Raw genomic sequence first — 21,674 nt, 5'->3', positions numbered from 1 at the left:
CCAACAGTGAGATACCTTGGTACGAACCATGCAGTTTTGTCATGTTAAGCAGACAAACACTAAACAATTTAGAGATTTAACTGGCATAAATGTGTTAGTGTTTCCGGTTTATAGTGTACGTTACGTGGGGGCTGTTTACAATTTTTTCAGACAAAAACTGTACTTTTTTTTAAAAAAAGCTGAAAAACACATAAAAATGAAAAGTTTAGTGTAAAAACAAATGACAATGGCAACATACGGGTGAATTAGGGAGGTGTAGATTAAAGGCAGGCACTGACAAACACGCAACAATGTCAGAGTGTGTGTTGTTGCTCAAATGTTTGCAGACGCTTCATCAGCAAAATGTAGATTTACATCACATTACAACCAAAACACATCATACACACTGTACACACTTTGCTAGCTAGCCTCCGTTACACTCTCCCCCCTAAACCTCACTCCCATCCTGGACGAGACACCGCGTGTAACCCACAGGTCTTACTGCACCCAACCCGGTCAGAGCAGGGATCGAACCAACGATTCTTTGTATGGGAGTCTGTTGCTCTAACAAAGAGGCTAAACACCACGGTCTATAGAGTCAATAGCTAGAGCTCCTTTAGAGGTCAGAGGTGGTTTACCTGCATAGCACTTCACTAGCTGGCCTTCATCACACTCACCCCTAAACCTCACTCCCATCCCAGACGAGCCCCATGTGTAACCCACCGGTCCTACTGCATCCAACCCAGTCTGAGCAGAAATCGAACTGGTTATTCTTTGTATGAAAGTCAGTTGCTTGAACAAGGAGGCTAAAGATTAAGCCCTCTAGCTTCTATCACTAGAACAACTTTAGAGGTTAGAAGAGCGGTGTTTACCCACACAGCACTTCGCTAGCTGGATAAATGGTAATCAATCTTTTTGCACTTTAAAACGGTCACAATATTGCAGCACCAAAAAAGATTGTGCTCATTTACATACATCATGTGACATATCATGACAGACCAACTCACAATTCTTACTCTTACATTTTATTCCTCAGAAATGCAAGATTATATCACACAGCGTATAAGAATTGTGATATAAAAGGCTGCATTATGAAAGAAAACATTTCTGCGTGTTTTTTTGTAATGCCCATTTAACATAACTGCTCATCTACCACAAGAACTTCAAAAAGCCTCTTCATAAATAATAAACCAAGACATTCAGCACACTTTCCATCCCCTGATTGGCTGTTATGCTAAACAACTCAGAAAGGTTTAAAACAAAACACCCTCGCAGACGTCGCATGTTTTCTAACATGGCTTCAGGTTGACACAAAGCATCTCTGGCACATCCCTGACTGCGTGTTCTGTAACAGATCTGGCTAAAGGCAGTAGGCCGGATAACAGGACCCACGAGAGACACCCGCCCCAGTCACCAGCTGTTCCTAATGAGCAAGAATCAATATCCATTCCAAGAGCTACATTTGCATATACACAGCTGAGTTGCAGGTCGTCTCGTTCCTCCTTCGAGACTCTGGCTTTTCCCAGCACACGACTAAACAAAGCGTCAAGGAAAGACGAGCCCACAAGGGACAAGAAATGTTCCTCGGGACGACGCTGGCTGATTTTTTTCTATTACTGGTTTCATTTAACATGACAAGATATTATCGTCAAAGAACTTACCTATAAATAACCTGGCATCGACATTGGGATATTTGCCCAGCAGCTTTTTACATACATCGATGGCTGGATCGTCGTGGTCTTGAACACAGAGCAGGATTTCATACTGTGGAGAAAATGAAAAAAAAAAGATTGTTTTGAGCGACTCTGTTCATTTGAGTTATTAGGGGACAATAATACACTTTGAGACTGAGGTAAAGTTAAAAACAGTTCATATTCTACGGTTTTATTTAATTCAGCACAACCTCTCGATTGGTTTATAGTTGTGTAGAAGAAATACACTGCCCGACAGAAGTCTTGTCGTCTATACAAGTTATAGTAACAACAAATAAAAACTTGACTTCTGGTTGATTATTTGGTATCAGAAGTGGCTTATATGAAAGGCAAAGGACTAGATTACGCTTATTTTACCAAAATAAAATCATGCCTTTAATAATTATTTGATAATAATTTGTAATTATTAATTAGTACAGTAAGATCTGACTTTGCTTAGACAAAAATCTTGCCACTTAACAGAAATATTGTACAGTATAGAATATAAAGTGCAGTGGAAAAAGAATGAATATAGTGTATGACTCCCATGAGTTTGGACGACTGCATACATTACATCTCTACAATGAATCAAATAACTTATTAAAGTCATCTGGATAAAAATATATTTTATTTTTATATATATATATATATATATATATATAGAATTTAAATTTTTTTAATGAAAATCAATTTTGTTCTACTTTATATAGAAGCTTGTTATCAGGGCTGCACAATATCGTTTCAGCATTGTTATTGCAATGAGTGCATCCACAATAGTCCATCACAGGATATGCAATGTTGAGTTGGGATTACAGTTTATTACAATCAGAGCAGAGTTTAATTATAATAGAGTAAAAGTTCATCAGCTGCTTGTGTTTTTAAAGAGACAATTCATCCAAAAGTTAAACATTACTCACTATTTTCATTTCACCCTTCACTTGTTTCAAACGTTTTAGTTTTTTTTTTATGTTGAACAAAAAAAGAAGATATTTTAATCCATTAACCATTGAACCACTTAATCCATGAATCCATTGAAACAAGTGAGGGGTGAGTAAATTAAATTTTTCAATGAACACTAACAATTCAGAGTTCAAAACATCCCGCCACCAGAACTTATAATGCGTGTAACTTTAATAAAAAATGTATTGTATATAATAGCACTAGCTATAATTCAATGTCTGTATCTGAATACGTTAGACTCTCCATAAAACTATAATTCACATTTATCTTTGCTATATTGTATTTATCTACGCTCGTTAGTTATTTGTTATATATTATTCGAGATTCACTCCCCTACAAAATCACCAAAACCAATCTTAAATGAAGAACTCTTTCCAAATAAAGCAGTATTCACATCACAGAAATACAAAATATCGCAATGGCAGATTTTTCCAATATGGTGCAGCCCTATTTGTTATTGTGCAAAAAAACGTTGTTTTGGTTGAAAACAATGTTCACATGAAACCATTTACACAATGAAGTAACAAACCCAGAATGGCACTACACTGAAAGTAGCACTAAATGAGAAATAGGCTGCAAACAGGATTAACCAAAAATAAACTGCAAAAAAGAAATGAAACGTGTCCTCTATAAACCATTAGAGAATTCAAAAGAGCCACAAGCCCTTCTGAGAAATCACTCGATTTTCTATTGATCTGAATGCTCAGCACTTCACTACCGACTTTACGGGTAAAAGAAAAGCGTGGCAGACCACAAAACAAAGGCTGTGTGGAACCACTGTTTGAGGCTTTTAGTCGCACCAGTCCCTCCAGCAACCCTCATAATACTGCACCGCGACCTGTGTTTCCATGACTGTGGCACCGGACGCCAAGCTCCAAGACAAAGAGCCTTTTCTGTGTGTCCAGAGAAGCGGGCAAGCGACAGAATACCCAGAGCGGGTCAAACTGAAAGACTGAGAGGATTTGATTCAGTCTCGGAGCAGCCCCTTTAATTTGGACGCCGAGCAGAGAATGATGTACTGTGCTGAGATCAGCCTTATGCATCTGTTCTGGCTGAGAGACTAAACATCAGGTTCTGACACAACAAAACAGATGACACTCTAGCGTCAGAGAGAGAGAGATGGAAAAGAAGGGGAAATCCAAGTGGGCTGTGTGTCATGCTTTTAGGTCACATTACTTTTGGGGGTGAATGGAAGTGCTTGTGTTTAAAGGATGGTAGACCATCAAAGTTTCCATCCAAATAAATTTGCTAATGTGATTTTACATACATAGAAAGCATGTTAAATACAAGTAAGTTTTTTCTTTAATGCTTCCATTGAAGTTTTGTGAAGATAATAAGCGTTAAATAATATTAATGCAAACAGTGATACTTGTTACAAGCTTAATAAGGCTAAGTATTTTGGAGCTATTCTGTGATGCTTTAATTGATTTTTTTTTAATATGTGATTGATTCTGGTTTTAAATATGCAAGATTTTTTTGGTGTATAAATGGTTACACTCAATGACTTATAAAGGAAATCTATATTACCTCGTTTACAAGATGAAAGATAAGCCTCTGGTGTCTCCAGAATGTGTCTGTAAAGTTTCAGCTCAAAATACCCATCAGATAATTTTATATAGCCTCCAGAGTTTGTTCATTTGGTGTCTGAATACAGCATGGTGTCTGAATTGTAGCATGTGGTTTTTAATGCAAATGAGCTGCTTATGTTTATCCACCGTTTCTACATAAGTGTCTTACATCAGATAAACAGCAGTCAGTGATAGAGACAGACACAGATGAAGCTGAAATACAGCTCATTAATCAAAAGCACCAAGTGTTTATGTATTTGTGGTCTAATTTATTCTAGCCTTTCTGAAATTATGAGTCACACACAAATGCCATTTTCAGAACACACACACACACACACACACACACACACACACACACACACACACACACACACACAATATTATAGCTTACACACACACTTACACACACACACACACATACATATATTATAGTTTACTGACATAATGCGGCCATGGTGATTTTAGTAAACATGAATTAGCTATTTCACTGTCTTTATCACAAACAGGCTCTGTTTTAAAAACATTTTAAACTTATAAAACTTTTATTTATTAAGGTTATAAATATATTTTAATCCCACTTTGCAAAAAAAAGTTCAGTGGACATGTGTATACATGTTATTATAGAAACATGGCACCTGTCAATCAATTCGGTGGATGGGAAAAACAGAACTTCTACGTCACTTTGCTGTGAGTTTCAGTCACTGGGATTTGGGTCGTATTTTAACATCAATTAATTTTTTAAAAATGAGACTTGTTGGGTTTATACCACTTAAATATGACTGTGGACACACTATACCTACAAGACAGTTCTATCTGAACAGCATTTAGGTTAATTTTCATTGCAGGTGCCCTTTAAGTGGTTGCTTTCTGTAAAACAAGTACAATGAAATACAAGCAAATCTAATTAATTTAATATAAATTTTTAAAGTTTAGTAAGTGATAAGCCAAATTATTAAAATAACTTTCTTAAGAAAAGTCATAAAGGGTAGAAGTTAAATTTATTAAAAACAAAAACAAAAAACAAATACATACAGTACCTATATAATCTGCAACATAAGTCAGTTAATGTCTGAATTTTTTCTTTTAAAAAAACTTATTAGCTAAACTGATACTGAAACATATCATCATAAAATTTCACATAAAAATGCCAAATAAAAAAAAGTATATAAACTGTACTCATTTGTTAAACGATACAATATAAATTTGGCTTAAAAAGGTATAATAATGTTGCAATACAAAAATTAAACCATTACTTAGAATAGAAATTCTTTTTTTATGTTTGAAAATCTGGTATACTCTTAAAAAGATTTTTTGCCTCTTTTTGCCTTCATTGACTCTCAGCATTTACATTAAAGGGGTGGTCCAGAATGTTATTTTTAAGGCTTGGTTGTGTTAATAAGATGCAAAGCAATGTGTGCTCATGTTTAACTTGAAGGAAATCGTGTTATTTTTTCATAAATCTCACTTTGATTATACACAGCTACTCAGCTAACATGAAAACGACTGTCATATTTCCTAGTTCCTCTAAAAGGCCCACCCTCAAGTGACTCTGATTGGTCATCATCATAATATGCTGTGATACGCCGATCGGCTTCACGTCACGCCCTGACAAGCACGCGCGTTTTGTGTAAACAGTCAGTCAGTCAGTCAACACGTGTCTGTAACGAGTGAAAATGGGATGCGGCTCCTTTAACTGTTTCTGTGCCTTTTAGTGTGTTTATGCGTGTATACGATGAAGTATTTGTAACACGAGAAGCGCATGTGCGCGGGAGAGATTTTTATTGTTCTTTTTCTCTCATGCTCGGATTAAGTTATTTTCTGTGGTGACAGAATAAAGCACAAGATGTGAGATGAGACCTTTGTGAGCCTGGATTGATTTGTTTTTGATGTTACACTCCAGTTGGGAAATCATTGCTGTATTTTTTTTAAATCAATGCGTTACAGGACGTCTTTCATGCATATGCGGAATATGCCTGTGTAAGTAACATGAATCGTTCACATATCTTTTGCGACTTTATTGTCCGAGTTGTAAAACGCATAGCATAGCTGCCTATAGAGAGAAATTCTGCCGTCTCACACAGAGAGACGCAGGTGCTGGCCAAGAGTGCGTGTATGTGTATGTGTGTGTGTGCGTTTACAGCCGTTTGATAAATATGGATTTGTAACGTTAGCTAAGTCGTTAGCGGTTACCATAATTTCCCGTTGTTTACATCTTTGCTACAACACACCGTTAAAGTTAGACACTGTACATGTCATGATCAATTTTAACAAATAAAAACACTTACAGGTCATGACTCAGAGTTCACAGCGTCTCCTTGCTCCATCTTTGAGAAGATTTTAACTGAATCCAGCACTGAACTGGGAGAGATTCTGGAAGCTGTGTTTTGTCAAATCATGCTTGCTATGTATTTTATAGTTCTCTGGAACATAATTAATATTGAACTGTAAGCACTTCTGTGTTTGGGTCGTGTCATTTGGAAGCCCAACAACAGAAACAGAACAGCTCTGTGGAAACAGCAGGATGGCATTTCTCTCTCTGCAGTAACGTTACAGCGCCTCTGGCCACGGCCTTTACCTGCGCAGTGTGGGATGCGCAATAACGAACTTTTGTGATCTCACAGGGGGCGGAAGTATTTTTTGTAGTCCCCAAAATTCGTTAATTGTAGGCGTTGCTAAGCTAACTCTGTACAAATCAAGGTCTCCCTTTGCATTAAACTTTGAATATTTTACATTCAGAGATGCTGTTTATGTTCACACAGATACATTACACATCAACTGAAGTTTAAAATATAATATCGTAGTGGACCACCCCTTTAATATTTATGGGGCAAAGACGAGCATCAAAAGCTTTTCCTGTACATTAGTATGCATCACATTTAGTGTTTTTTTTTTCATGATCAATAATTTCTGCTTGCCATTCACATTTCCTCTGATTCACAGAAGACACTGACTAAAATATGTAAACATATTTAAATATTTAAACCATTAAAATTATATTGCAGCCCAACAGTAGCCATTTATTGTCATATTAAACCATTATACTGTCTGTCACTACCTTTCAAACCACTCTTAATTTTTTTCTCTTAAAAGTTTTTTACCTAATTGCCATTATTAAATTTAAGATGATCACTTTTTACTTTTTGTAAATGCATGGCAGAATGAGCAAATTGACCACTTTTACATAATTCGGTCAAGCTCTAACAGATCTCAGCATGCTTTGCTTGGCGTATGGCAGTGTTTCTCAACCACGTTCCTGGAGGACCACCAGCCCTGAACATGTTCCATGTCTCCTTAACCAAACACATCTAATTCAGATCATCAGCTCATTAGCAGAGACTGAAAGACCTGTAATAGGCGTGACAAAGGAGACATCCAAAACATGCAGTGCTTGTGGTCCCCCAGGAACGTGGTTGAGAAACAATGGCGTAGAATGTGTTGTGGGGATTCATGAACAACAACTGGGCTTTGGGCCACTACATCGAAATATTTCTTCTCATGCAGTGTGTCACAATGAATGACAACCAATGCAAACAAAGTGTAGCATGTTTATTTATATTTTAAATGCCACAAATATTCTTAAAGAGAGTCAAATTAACTGAAATATGGCAAAGTGCAAATCCTTTTTGCAATTAAAAAGACTAACTGTTTCACTCTCAGACCAACTCAAAGTGGTAATAGAGAAAAAGGAGGTGTGCAGTTCCCACATTCACTACAGTAATTACACTATGAAAGGCAGAGGTCAATGCTGGCCATTTTTCTGACCTCTACTGTCAGTCACAATCAGCATTTCTGGCATTAAGAAGCCCAGAGCTTATGTCGCTCCTGGCATTATTAATTTAGAGGTCCGTGCGTCTATTCCAGGAAGCTTAATTGCCAAAAAAAAAAGGGGGAAAAAAACCCAGTTCTTTTTTTTTTCTCAAAGGAAAGCCAAGCAGGGAGTGGATTGGTTTGAATGTAAATACCAGGCAGGCAACAATATACTACATTTTAGGTGTGTCCATTTCACTGAAAACACAGACCAAACAAACACTGAGCTGGGTAAACCACCATGACACACACAGTAATCCTGCCTGCTGCAACACAAAATGAAATCAGAGGCTGGCAAACAACAATCCAGCTGCCCATATAGTAGGAAAAACATGTCCTTAAAAGCATGAATCTGATCATGAGTGGATCTGAATGTTGGGGGTGGAAGCAGATGATGTTTATTTGCTTAAGGAAAAAAAAACAGTAGATGGCATTTATCAGCACACTGACAAGAGCACACAGGGCAAAATTTTTCAGGAAATGGTTTGATGAGAGATTAACTCAACAAATAATGCTCATGGTACAAATTACGAGATAAACATGACCTAAATGACTGTTCAAGTGTGCTGCATGTTAAGCCAAAACTGAAAGAATTAGCAGTGACAAAAGCGAGTAGTGTTGTCATCTTGTGTTGACCAAGTCTGGGCCATAGAGATGCGAACAAATAAAACTCTGTTTTTCAATTCCAAGAACGGACTTGTGTTCTTGTTGACCGTTCTTGAAAAGTTACCTCGGGAAAATGAACTTGCAAGAACACAGAACATGTCCTGTGAGATATTAGATTCGTTCCTCCAGATGGTGACATGACCTTCACACATTTTAATGGGAAATTTAAACATTACAGCATTCAAACAACGATTTACTGTTTTTCTTCCTTTTAAATATATATAACATGCAGAAGCCTTACAAAGATACTTTCCACATTAGAAATAAAACAAATTAGTTAAAAACAAATAATTGATGGAAATGCCAAGATGCGCAACCATTTTGAAAATGTGCATAAAAAACTTAAAGCTGAGTAGGTTAAACTTTTTATTCAATAAGAAAAGATGTGCATAAACTATAAGAAAACACTTCTACTGAATAAATTCCAGTATATGCATTACAAGACATGTGATTTAAAGTGTTATGTTATTAAGTTTATGTTATAAATGTTATTATTATGTTATGATAAAAAAGGTGTGTGAATGGACAAACCAGCAGGCTGATCTGAATTGTGGTTTTGGTCATCTAAAACAGAGGTTCCCAAACTTTTATTTATTTAGGGACCCACCTAGGCAATTAATTCAATCTCATGACCCACCATAATATTTTATTATGGAAAAATGGGTAAAAAATGTATTCATTCAAAGCAGTCAAAAATATATAGTGTGCGGCTTTTTGGATTTTTCGATTCGTTATGCACAAAATGAGGCTCAAAGTGCTTTCTGTGGGATGCTGGCTGTAACTGTGATAATTTTTTGTTGATACTCTCCTTTTTTAGAAGAGAATATGATCAACCTTTGTTGACATATGCAGAATGTTTTTTCGTCAGGTGGCGGTTAAGTTTTAACGGTTTCATGCAAGCACTTGCAAGCTTTTCTAAGCCTAAAAGAAAATGCAGGACTTCTTCACCCCCCCTGCAACTCTGCCGACAATAAAACTAAGATTGAGGTAGGACTGATCATATTTTCTGTGTGGCTCCTTTTTAGATTTGGTTTGATATGATGACGTATCAAAAGTCTGCAGCACTTTGAGTTTAAATAACTATTCCATCTTTGCAAACACTTTGCAGCTGCGGTCATAAATGCTGCACGCTCCTGACGTAGACACTGTTTCAGCTCATGTGTTTTAACCTAAATGATTCATTTAAAAAACAGAATCGCCTCTAAAGAGTTGTTCGCTCATTATGGTACTGGTTTTGATTCAACACAATGTAAATATAGCTGCAGCTAAGTAACATTGCACGTCCCACCTTTCCTCACTGTGCGACCCACAGCTTGAAAACCCCTGATTTAAAATGTCTTAACCGTTCAGTATTCTTGTCATTATATTACTAATTACCTCCTGAACCGTTAAGAGCATTTTCGCTCTGCGTCTCACACCTTCAAACGCCACCATGTGTTCATTGAGTTTTGCAACAAGGACCGCTTAATGCATATTGTGAAACAGCTATAGATTACAGCCATGTGCACACTAAAACATTTTTGTTGTTGTTGTGGTTTAAAAACACTTATTTTTCATTTCATTTTAAGCTTCCATCCACACAGAGATGCCACTTTTAATTAATAAAAACAATAGTGTTGAAACTGCTTTCCAAAGTAGATAAATTTGAAAATTTGAATTGTGTGGTGCAATGCACACTATGAAACCATGTTTTTTTGTCATGTGGTCAATTCAGCTAAAATGGTGGAGGACAATGTACAGCAGCTGTTTCGGATGCTTTCAACGTTGTTAAAGATTAATGTCAGTTTGCACATTCTCCAAATTGCTTTTCTTCAAAAGACACGGAATGTTCACTCAGTGCTGTTGTTTTGCCATTTCTCAGAGTCTCAGAGTATGTTCTCACTTGCATTTGCAACCTTATACTCCTGTGTAACTTGAAGCTACTACTGTCCCCCCCACTGTCGGCCCATTTTTAAATCTCTGTGCTTTTCCACATCATTTTAAATTGCTGGAAAGATAATAAATGCCAAGCTTAAATGGTGCAGCTCAAAGCATCTTACATCTAAAGGCTGATTTATACTTCTGCGTTGAGTGATTGGTGTGACCCACAGCGTCTGCCTTAGTTGTGCATTTTCTGTTTGTGTTGCTCTGCAATACAAAATAACACTTCTAAAAACGCTAACTAGCAGTATAGGTTTTTGTGTTCCTCTGAGTTGAGTTTCTTTGTGGGTGTTTTGTTATTTTCCGAACGCTACGAGTAGCTAAAGCTCACTTATTCATAGGCGGGAACCGGCATTTTTGCAGCAACTTTATTTATAAAAGGTAAACACAAAATGAAAGTTTCCATTTGGACTCACGGGACTTGTAAACATTCACTCCATTGGGCTCACGGCTCTCAGCACTTTTTTTGACAAAGTTTGTCACCGATACCGAGTTGACCAATCACAAAGCTTGCGCTACGTGTCAGCACGGAGAGGGCTGGGATGACTAAAAAGCAAATCAAAATGTGCATTGCAATTGATTGGACAGGTTTTGTAAAAGCAATGCTATATAAAAATGTTTTGCAAAAAAAAAAAAAAACATTTTTTTTTATTCCAAAGCAAATGTCAGCAAATTTTATTTTTATTTCTCAAAAATTAATTTTCGCTTTTTGCGATTTTTGGAGATTTGCAATACTTTTTTTTTGTTTTCAAAACTTTTTTTATTTTGCAAGTATATATGGCCCTAGATTGACTCCATACCTTTTTACTGTAAAAAACAATTGCAAATGGTGAGAAAAACTTATCAATCTGATTTGAAGCTTTTGACATAAACTTGCACAACAACCTAGATGCTTTAATTAGCATTCATATGAACATCACATTCAGATTCACCAATCAGGATAATTTCATTCAGACTGAAAAAAAAAGATATCCATGTAAACAAAGCCACTGATATCACAAATATGCTAACATGAGTTTTAGGATTGTACAAGTTGAAAGGCCAGCATATAAGAGAGGTATGAAGTGTAAAACTAGATTACTCAGAATTTAGCTTTAAAAAGACCCAAGGATGTCTAGTTTGAAAATCCTTTAAGTTACTAGCTGTCAGCTGCTCCTGTGATGTCATTAAGTACGCTCTACAGAAAGAGATTGTAAATTTGATAAAGCATCGGCTCTTAACAGCTGAACATCTGGCCCTCATGAAATCCAGATCCAGATCACATTCCACAGTGTCGTGTGCGTCATTTCAGAAATTCCTAGAAGCTTGAACTCACTGTCACGTTTGCAAATATTCAATACATTTATTTTTTTTATTCTGCAGCAACACTGACTGAAAAAAAAAAACGTGTTACATTTTGCAGGATGCAAACCTGGCTAAAAATGTGTTAAACTGAGATAAGACTAATAAGCTTGCAATGGTGTTTCATATGTTAAAGCATAAGCAATCATAATCAGCCAAAATAAAACAAGACTAACTTTAATTTAAAAAGATTCTCTCCTGGCCTGAAATCTGAAACGCCAAGAGAGATGAAGATCCCAAACAATTTCATTTGCTAAAAGCCTACTTTTTTTGTGCAACAAACTCTTTTAATTTTTTAGTATAAAAAATTATTCATTGGTGATTGGTTAACATTCGAGATGTGTGTTTTATTAATAGCGGTATCCCAAGGAAAGAAACTGTTTTGTGGTGGGGTGGAGATTCCACCTCAAATGGCTGTTAATTCTATGGGTGTAAAGTGAAATATACAAAGTCAGAATTATTAGGCCTTCTAAATTACACATTAAAGGGGTGGTCCACTACGGTATCATATTTAAACTTTAGTTAATGTGTATTGTAGCTGTGTGACATATCTGAAAGTAAGATGCTCTGAATGCAAGACATTGGGTTTTTCAGAGTTAGCTTAGCAAAACCTACAGCGAACAAAGTTTGGGGACAAAAAAAAAAAAAAACATCCGGGCTAGTGAGATCATAAACATTGTAATGTTTTATCAAAGTAAGCTAAAATGCTGTCCAAACACTGCTATTTCCACAGAGCTCATTCTGTTTCTGTTTTTGGGCTTCTAAAGGACACGACACAAAGAGAGAAGTGCTTACAGTTTATTTTTAATTATGTTCCAGTGAATTATACAAAAATCTATAGCTAGCATTTGACAAAGGACAGCTTCCAGAATCTCTCCCAGTTCAGAGCTGGATTTTGCTAAAAACTCCTCGAAGGAGCAGCTCCAACCATAATAGATGACGCTGTGGATTGTGAGCCACAAACTGTGAGTATTTACTGTAGCACAGTTTCTAGTGTTAACACTATGTTGTAGCAAGGACGTAGCAAGGACGTAAACAATGATGTAAACAGAGGGAAATGCTGTTTGGCACCGTTAGCAATTTAGCTACAAACTCATATTTATCGGTCAAATCCCTGTAAACAGTCACATCTCTGATAATGAACTCGCAAAATATATGAGAATGTTTCATATTATTTACACAGGCTTATAATCCGAATACATTTAGAAGACACTTGTCAGACATTATTTTAGAAAACAGGGATGAGGTTCAGCTGTGTCCTGTGTCTTTTTGTGTCTGATTCAGGCTCAAACTGATACGGCGAACAGCTACTCTGACACCTGACACAGTATTTATACAACGCCAAAGCACATGCTGGTAAAGGCGTGACGCTTTTCCTGGTGATGTAGAGCCGATCTGTGAATCATAGCACATTATGTAAGCTGACCTCAAAGGAACTAGGAAATATGACAGCCATTTTCATGTTAGCTGAGTAGCTGTATATAATCAAAGTAAGATAAATGAAAAAAATAACATGATTTTTTGCAAATGAACCATGAGCAAACATTGCTTTGCATGTTTTAAACTCAACCAAGCCTTAAAAATACACTCTGGACCACACTTTTAAAAGGAAATTGTTCATAATTGGTTAAATGATTTTTTTAATCAATAACCAATTTTTAGTCAGTTGAAATGTCTGTTTGTTTTTTTTTATCTGGTAGACGATTACATTTTTAAATGCACAAGTTAAATGAAGTCAAACAATGCCATTATTCCTCTGCCTTTGACCATGTTTAGGCAAGAGATACTAATGGTTGCTTTTGACGTTCAGTAAATGATAAGAATGAGTGAGGACGAGCTGCGCTAGAGATTTGAAAATAGCTGACATGCTCCAACCGATACAATCTGACTCACAAAATTCACTGCTTGTTTCTTGGCAAATTATCCAGAAATGCTGACAATTCAGACCTGCATAATGACCGTCATGCTTACTGTAGACTCACAATCCTTGTAGGGATATCTAACACATATGATCACTGCAAAAGCAGAGTCAAAAATAAATATAAACAGCAATTCTGTGATATTCCTGCGATGACTAGGGAATGCTTGGAAAGAAAAAGTCACTTTCAAAGTTGTCATTTTTGTTAAAAGCAACTGATTATTTTACTCATTATACATCATTCACAGTCAAGATTTAAAGTATTAGAATGATTCATTTGTACATTACATCAAGCTTTTCCTTTAAACAAAGCTAGAAGCCAAGGAAGATTTTACTTTGTCTTGTAATTGCATATGGCAAGAGCTTTATGCCATCTGCTTAAAAGAGAGAAGCTATTTATCGTCTCTATAGAGAAATTAAATATGCATTTGCACTTGCTTTGATCTAATTAGGCCTGAATTAAAGAACTGGAGAAAACTTCCACAGAGCAAATGTTTTCAGTAATGTTAATGTAACTGGTTTTTGTGGTTAAGAAAAGAGATCTTACTTTATGAGTAGATGCGAGATGCAGAATGAAGATATTAAGGTGAGCCACTTTATATCTTCATTCTGCATCTCGCATCTACTCGTAATACTTGAGCGTCTTACTAACTGATTTAGCAGATAAGCCAATAATTTTTTTTTCAGGTTACAACCACTAAAAACAAGTATTACATAGACAACCTATTATAAATATGCATAAGTAACCTATTAAGTGCAAAAAAAAAAACATAAATAATTTAATGCTACATATAAATGTGGGCATCACAACACCATGTGATCAATTGATATTCATTTTGAGATTGGACTAAAATTACATTTAACAGTTGTTGTTTTTTTATTTTTTATTTTTACAAATATTACATAATAATGCAATCTTCAACATAAAAAGTATGAACAAGCTCCAATATAGGCCTAGTGTGATATCAATAAATTCATACATAAGATTGACTTGGAATCCAACTGGCGTCAATAAATAAAGCATAATGCATACTATGCAGAGGTCTCTGAGAAATTTATAACTTGGAACAAAGATAAAGTAACCCTATTTGTTTAAATTGCAACAATAGGTGGTTTCAATTTTAGTGCAGAAAATTGGGCAAATTGCTGGTTTTCAATGCTAGACTAAATGCCTGGAACATCTTAGATCACTTGATTAGCTTTTTCCTCTTAAGTAGATGCTTTTAAAAACAATGTTTGCTGGAAAAAGCCCATGGAATAGGGAAAACACTTCTCCATCATAGCAAACAGAAACAGCAGCCAGAAGGAGGACTCAACATCTGTGCTGCTCAAACAGCTGTGTGGTGGAAAATAGAGCAGAATGCCTCATCTGCACATCTATGTCTGAATGCAGTGCACCACTGCAGAAATAATGCACCCCATCATTTACGTTCACGTCACTCTGAAATCTGTTGATTGGAGCATATAAAAAGTGATGAAGGTTTATCCACCTCTAACAACACTAGAGATGACATTAAACTGTGATCAGTAGAATAAACTAGAGAAGAAGAAATGAACATCAACCTTCATTCACATGCGAGACACTGGGAAAGCTAACTGATTAATGTTCTATTTTTGCAGCCGTAATTGTTAGCTAAAGTTATCAGGGTTTCTAAGTTTCAACAAGTCAAATTTAAGACTTTAAGACCTTTTTAAGACCATGAAGCATTAAATTTCAGATGTATGCAGGGCTAAAAGGATTTTTTTAATGGTCCAGCAGAAAAAAAAAGTATGTGCCTTATCAAAAAACAAATTCTAATTAATTATTTTTTAGCCACATATTTAAAATGAAATGTCAAAACTAGCAGACCTAGTTGTACACATACATTTTTTCAATATAACTTAAAACAGACTGTATAAATATAATTTAGCTAAAAGTTGTATTAAGATGCATTGTTGGTGATTGGATGAGTGTTGGATCGATTGGGTAGCTTTTATAAAGGAAAACTAAGACCTGTTTAAATCAATTTAAGACCTAAAAGACAATATTTCAGTGAATTTAAGACTTTAAGGCATAAATTGTTCTTTTCGAAATGTAAGACATTTTAAGACTTTAAGAATCATATACCCTTAGTTAGATATAGCACACTATCAACTAGGGCTGCACAATACTAGGTAAACATGCAGTATTTCTCTAGAGAATTTTGAGTGATATTCCTTGCGCTATAAAATTCAATCTAAAATTTTTTGTTTTTTTTAGATCAGCAAAAACGCAAGTTAGTGAGTAAAATAAAAAAAAAAACTTATAAACATTTTTCTTTCATTTAATAAAAGGGGGTTACCGAAACCATTTGGTTCTTTTTACAGGGTTAAGTACTTGTGTACAACAAACTGTTCAGGTTTTATTTAAATTTTTTCCTCAATGATTTGACACAGAAATGAGTGTCTGGAGTGTTTTGGTGTCTGACTGGAATATGTGATCCAACAATATGTACTTCTTAGCTCATAAATGCTTTTAAATCAACATGTTCTTGCTCTATAACATAGGCATAATGCATAAAGTCAGAATACCCATATTTAACAGTGGACTAAGGCCCAATACTAATTCTACTTAATTCTCCTTATCAAATTCTCTGTAGCTTGAAGGAGTAGGGCTAAGGGGAATGGCTAGATAATCCTCAAAAGAGAGATTTTTAGGGCCACACTTGAAACCAAGGGGTAAGAAAATTTCCCAGAACCGCATAAAAGATATGCAAATAAAGCAGGGTTTCCATTCAACGAGTCAAAGCGAACAAAATCGTCACTTCCTGTTTAACTGGCGCCAAATATCAACAGTAAAAACTGAATTTGCTGCAGAAGGAGAAGCTGCATCAATCTTTTCTTCATTTAATAAATGACTTGCGCCTCAGAAGGCAATCCTGACACACAGTGAACACGCGGTATCGTTTGAAAGTGTCAGACGTGGAGCACAGACGCTCTTGATTCTAGAGGTCAATAATAAAATGATAACACTAATACTGAGGTAGTTAAGGCGTTTTAGAATGACCAAAACAACAGTTCAGATGGTTTACAGTGTGCTCACCCTGCAGGTTTGTTCGTTTACACACATTTGCATCATCACATGATCTCTTATCACACAACCTTTTTTATTGCGCATACTAAAATTTATTCGGCAAAAGTGTTTCCATCGAAGTTTATGTGCATCTTTTCTTTTAGAATAAAAAGTTTATCTAACTCCGTTATGCACATAAGTTTTTTATGCGCATTTTTAAAAATGTATGCGCATGTTGGCGTTTCCATCTACCGCTTTTTTATGCGCATAAAAATAGGTGGACGGAAACATAGCTAATGGCTGCACAGCTGCACCCGGAAGACAGGACAACAAACAAGCACATGTTTTTAATACATAAACATTGTTCGTGTTTTACCGTCATGCTTTAAAATATAAAATAAAATAAAAATAAAAAAATGCTAAATTTGGCTATCTATAATCCATACTAATAACTTCTGTATAGTAGTCCCACAAAATTCTGACACTCGAATACCCTGTCAGAAAAGTCTAGTGGTTGGGAATGAGCTTTTTACAGTGTCTGCTATAAGGTTAATGTTGTTTTCTTGTGTTTACCTAGATGAATATGGCCAATATGTAAATGCTCAGTACAGTTACGATCTTATTGTCACATTATTTCATTATGATAACATGATATATGCCTTCAGTGATTTCCTGAAGATAAATTACAAAAATAACGCAACTGGAATAACTACAGCAGTCGCCATCATCTGATCTCATATGAAGCATGAGGTCACGATGACATATGATGACGTGTACAGGTGCTGTAGTGCTGTCCTATTTCTTAGGGGTACATTTTGTAGGGGTCAGGGTACAAAAATAGAATTGGGATTGGGCCTAAGTGTCTAAAGTTAACAAATATGTTGGTGAAAGTATTAAAGAATTCAACCAGAAGTCAACCAGAAATGACTAAATTAAAGCTTTAACACTGAAATTAGAATAGTTATTCTCATGTCCCTGAGAATAACTTTTTAAACATACTGTAAACAGTAGATTTTAAGACTGCCAATTTTATGCTGATGTATGGTATTTCTAAATGGTATTTAAGTGTTACAAAAGTTTTTTTTTTTAAATAAGTAACCGAAAAACCAAGAATCATGACCCCAGAACAGTGATATGAATTAAACAGTCTCACCCCTAATGACACTTAACATAGAGATACTATTAAAGGTAGTGGTTCAATAAATCATCTGCCATTTCACTATAAGATTCATTCATTTATTTTATTTTCAGTTTAGTCCCATTGTTAATCTGGGGTCCCCACAGCGGAATGAACCGCCAACTTACCCTGAATGTTTTTTAATCAGCGGATGCCCTTCCAGCCACAACCAATCTCTGGGAAACATCCACAGACACTTATTAACACTCATACTCTACGGACACTTTAGCCTACCCAATTCACCGCATGTCTTTGGACTTTGGGGGAAACCGGAGCACTCGGAGGAAACCCACGCGAACGCAGGGATAACATGCAAACTCCACACAGAAACGCTAACTGACGCAGCCGGGGCTCGAACCAGCAACATTCTTGTTGTGAGGCAACAGCACTACCTACTGCGCCACTGCGACACCTTCACGATAAGATAATAAACATTAATTTAACTTTATTGTCATCTGCCCAATATGAAAATGATCAATCGGATCTATTAAAGCCATTTTAATTGGTGCCTTCCACATGACACGACACACAGCAGATACACACTCATTTATTTTGTTTTAGCTTAAGAATAGCAATTTGTAAATGATTTTGCACAAAGAAAGTTTAAGACCAGGGGTAACCAGCCCTGTTCTTAAAATTTCACCTTCCTACAGAGTTCAGATGCAACCTTGATCAAACAAACCTGCCTTTAAGTACTAAGTGCTCCTTCAGATCCTACTTAGTTGGATTAGTTGTGTTTGATCAAGGTTGGAGCTGAACTCTGCAGGAATGTAGATCTCCAGAAACAGGGTTAGACGCCACCTGGTCTACATGTTTCTTTGCAGTTTCCTTGTTTTTTGCAGTATGAAAATTAATTTCGGTAACACTTTATTTTAATGGTCCATTTGAGTTTTAGTAGACTGTCTGCTTAATATCTGTTGATAATGCTCTTTTAACAGACATTTAACTGACTATAAGAAACTTTGCCAATTTACACTAATCCTAACCCCAATCTAACAGTCTACTAATAATCTAATGAGAATTAGTTGCAATGTAACTTCAATTCAACAAACAGACCATAAAAATAAAGTGTGGCCTTGATTGGGTTGCCTTGTGTTTTTTTGTCATGGGTTTTAGAAAAATTAATATCAAGATTTGTGTATATCAACATATAAATATATCGATTAGCGGCTTCCAGAGAGTTATCAGTATCAGCCAAAATTGTTCAGATCTATAGTTCCTCATTAAAAAATAAAAAACTGACCTAAAGCAAGCTAAAATATTATATCTTCATTGAAAACAGCTCTACAATTTACCCTGCTTTGCATTTTCAAAAGGATTGTCCAGTATTTTAACTGCAATTCAATCTAATAAGAAAATATTTTAAGATGATCCACAACAGAAAAATTTGTACTGATTAAATTACTTGATTTGCTTTGCATTTAATTTTTTTTATACTTGTATGAATGTTAAAGATGTTTTTCATCTCAGAGTCTCATCTCGCCTTCATTAAAAATGTTTCCATTTACAAAATGAATGAGAAAGCACCAAAGCAGTTATGTGCAATAAAGGACTGCCTTCTGACTAGATTAAGATTCATAAATTGAATGCATTGCAGCTCTAATGATATTACTTGCTTTTTTTTTTAAATACAACAATATTAAGCCCTTCTCTCATCAAATGAAACTGCAGGAACTGGAGTCTCTGGTCTGCGCAAGTCATTATATTGCATGTCATACAACAGATCCATTTCATTTTTAATTTAGAAGCTCTGACAGATGGCTCACAACAGAGCACAATCATCCAATGGGAAATCAGTTATTTGGCGAAGCCGCCCCACCTGCGAAAGCACCTCATTAGAAAAGCATCAGTGATTTATCCAAAGCTTTGTGTTCAAGTCAGGATGCAAAATAGAAACACTGTAATTAGATGGTGTTGGTGCTCAGCAACAAAGATTAGTATGTATTATCAGGGGACGCACCCTGCGTGTTTCCATCACGTCTACGGTAACCACTGCATTATAGATGCACAGTTGCCATCTTTAGAAAATCCTGAAGGGTGAAACACATCGGTGTCATATCTGGTGAACAAAAACTTTTAGAAGATACACCAAAATGCTAAAAGGCAGGCTTTTGTTTCTTCATGTAAATATGATTTGCATAGTTTTGCAGTACAATGTGAGCAGAACATGTATTTTTTCAGAGACATTAGGATATAGTTTTACGTTTGAAAATGTTCAGAGCTTGAATCCCTAGTTGGGATGGGCTTCGTATGCATAAATTTGCCTGGAAAATGTGAACACCTATTCAAATTCCTGATGAGACAACGTATTCTCCAGTGCCTAAGGAATGCAAGACAGGAATGTCCTGCACACCAAAACATAAACTTTATTTGCATAAAAACAAAGCAGCATTACTTCTGGGAAATACGTTTCGAGCTTTGTTTTTTGTTCATATTATCTTTAGCTTACAAAGTAGGTGGCTTGCAGCAATTGCCAAAGATTGAAGCCACAAACAACACAAAGTGCCAGTGTGAGTTGAGAAGACCACCCTGCACATGACACACAATCTACAGCAATGCTGAAAACAGCAAGAGTGCCATTACAACCATTATAGCATCTCCAAGAGCAGGCAATGATCCACCAACACTTGGTGGGATAACAACATTGTTCCTTTCATAAACGTAATGAGAGTTTAAGTGCACATCACCCACAACACCACAGTCTCTACAGGAAGTCACACATTTAGCACTTAGCAAGAACACACACTCTGTTGCAATAGTGAATTTACCCACATCATTTCCCCACATTGATGTCCTTTTGAATATCACAAATGTAGGACAAAGTGATGAATAGCAACTATAAAATGGTATCTTGCACTCAACCAGCATGTAGCTCATTAACCTAAATATCTAAATAGCCAGTAAATCGAAATATTTAGGCATTCAGATGTAGTCGAGATGAAACGGAAGTTTAAAACTGAGCATCAGAATAGAGAAATTTGATTTAAATGAATTTGAATTTGACATGGCTGTTGGTACTATTTCAGAAACGCTGCCAATCTACTGGAATTTTCACAGGCATCTCTAGGGATTACTTTTTGATGCCAGAAATCAGAGAAGAGACTGACTGGGTTCAAGCTGATAGACAGACAACAGTATACAGATGTTTCTATCCACCTATATTTATGCACAATTTAGATTGTTGCATGGAAAATGGTTAATAGACGCACTAAATTGTGCGTTAACTTTAAAAATGCAGATTTAAAGCAAAAAACAAACATCTGAAATGTTTAGATTGTTCTAAAACAGCATGGCCAAAGACTCTGCCTTGAGAATCTGTGCTCCCAAAAAGCGGTCTTGCACCTTTAAAGATTTAAGACACCCTTGAGTACTGTTGAAAGTTTAACAAATTTGTGTGTGTTGAGCATCATTTAAGACAATATTAGCACCTGTTAGCTTTAATTGCAAGGAAAACTGGATAATTTTTTTTGTCAGCTAATTTCATCTTTTTTTTTTTAATAATTTATGGCGTGGGAACAAAATCGGTGATGTATCAGGAATTTCCTAGTGGAATGATGATACGATTATGATTATTCATAACGGAGTTCTCCTATCCTATAAGAAGACCCTGCTTCTT

The 21,674-nt window shown here is 35.9% G+C and overlaps 1 protein-coding gene across 3 annotated transcripts in view; it reads right to left on the bottom strand.

Moving 5' to 3' along the window:
* Positions 1–21,674, bottom strand: part of ugcg (UDP-glucose ceramide glucosyltransferase) — a 60,475-nt gene that overhangs the window by 18,366 nt on the left and 20,435 nt on the right. For 2 of the 3 annotated variants that reach the window (XR_015500397.1, NM_001024207.2), the window contains 1 exon segment: positions 1,641–1,743. Coding sequence is in view for 1 of the 3 variants with exons in the window: in NM_001024207.2 (NP_001019378.1) it covers positions 1,641–1,743 (103 nt within the window). In the remaining 2 variants the exon portion in view is untranslated. 3 annotated transcript variants of the gene reach the window in all.

This window comes from Danio rerio, chromosome 10 (genome assembly GCF_052040795.2).
Source record: "Danio rerio strain M-AB ecotype USA chromosome 10, GRCz13ab, whole genome shotgun sequence".
NCBI lineage: Eukaryota > Metazoa > Chordata > Actinopteri > Cypriniformes > Danionidae > Danio > Danio rerio.
This window is presented reverse-complemented; position numbering and strand designations above follow the sequence as displayed.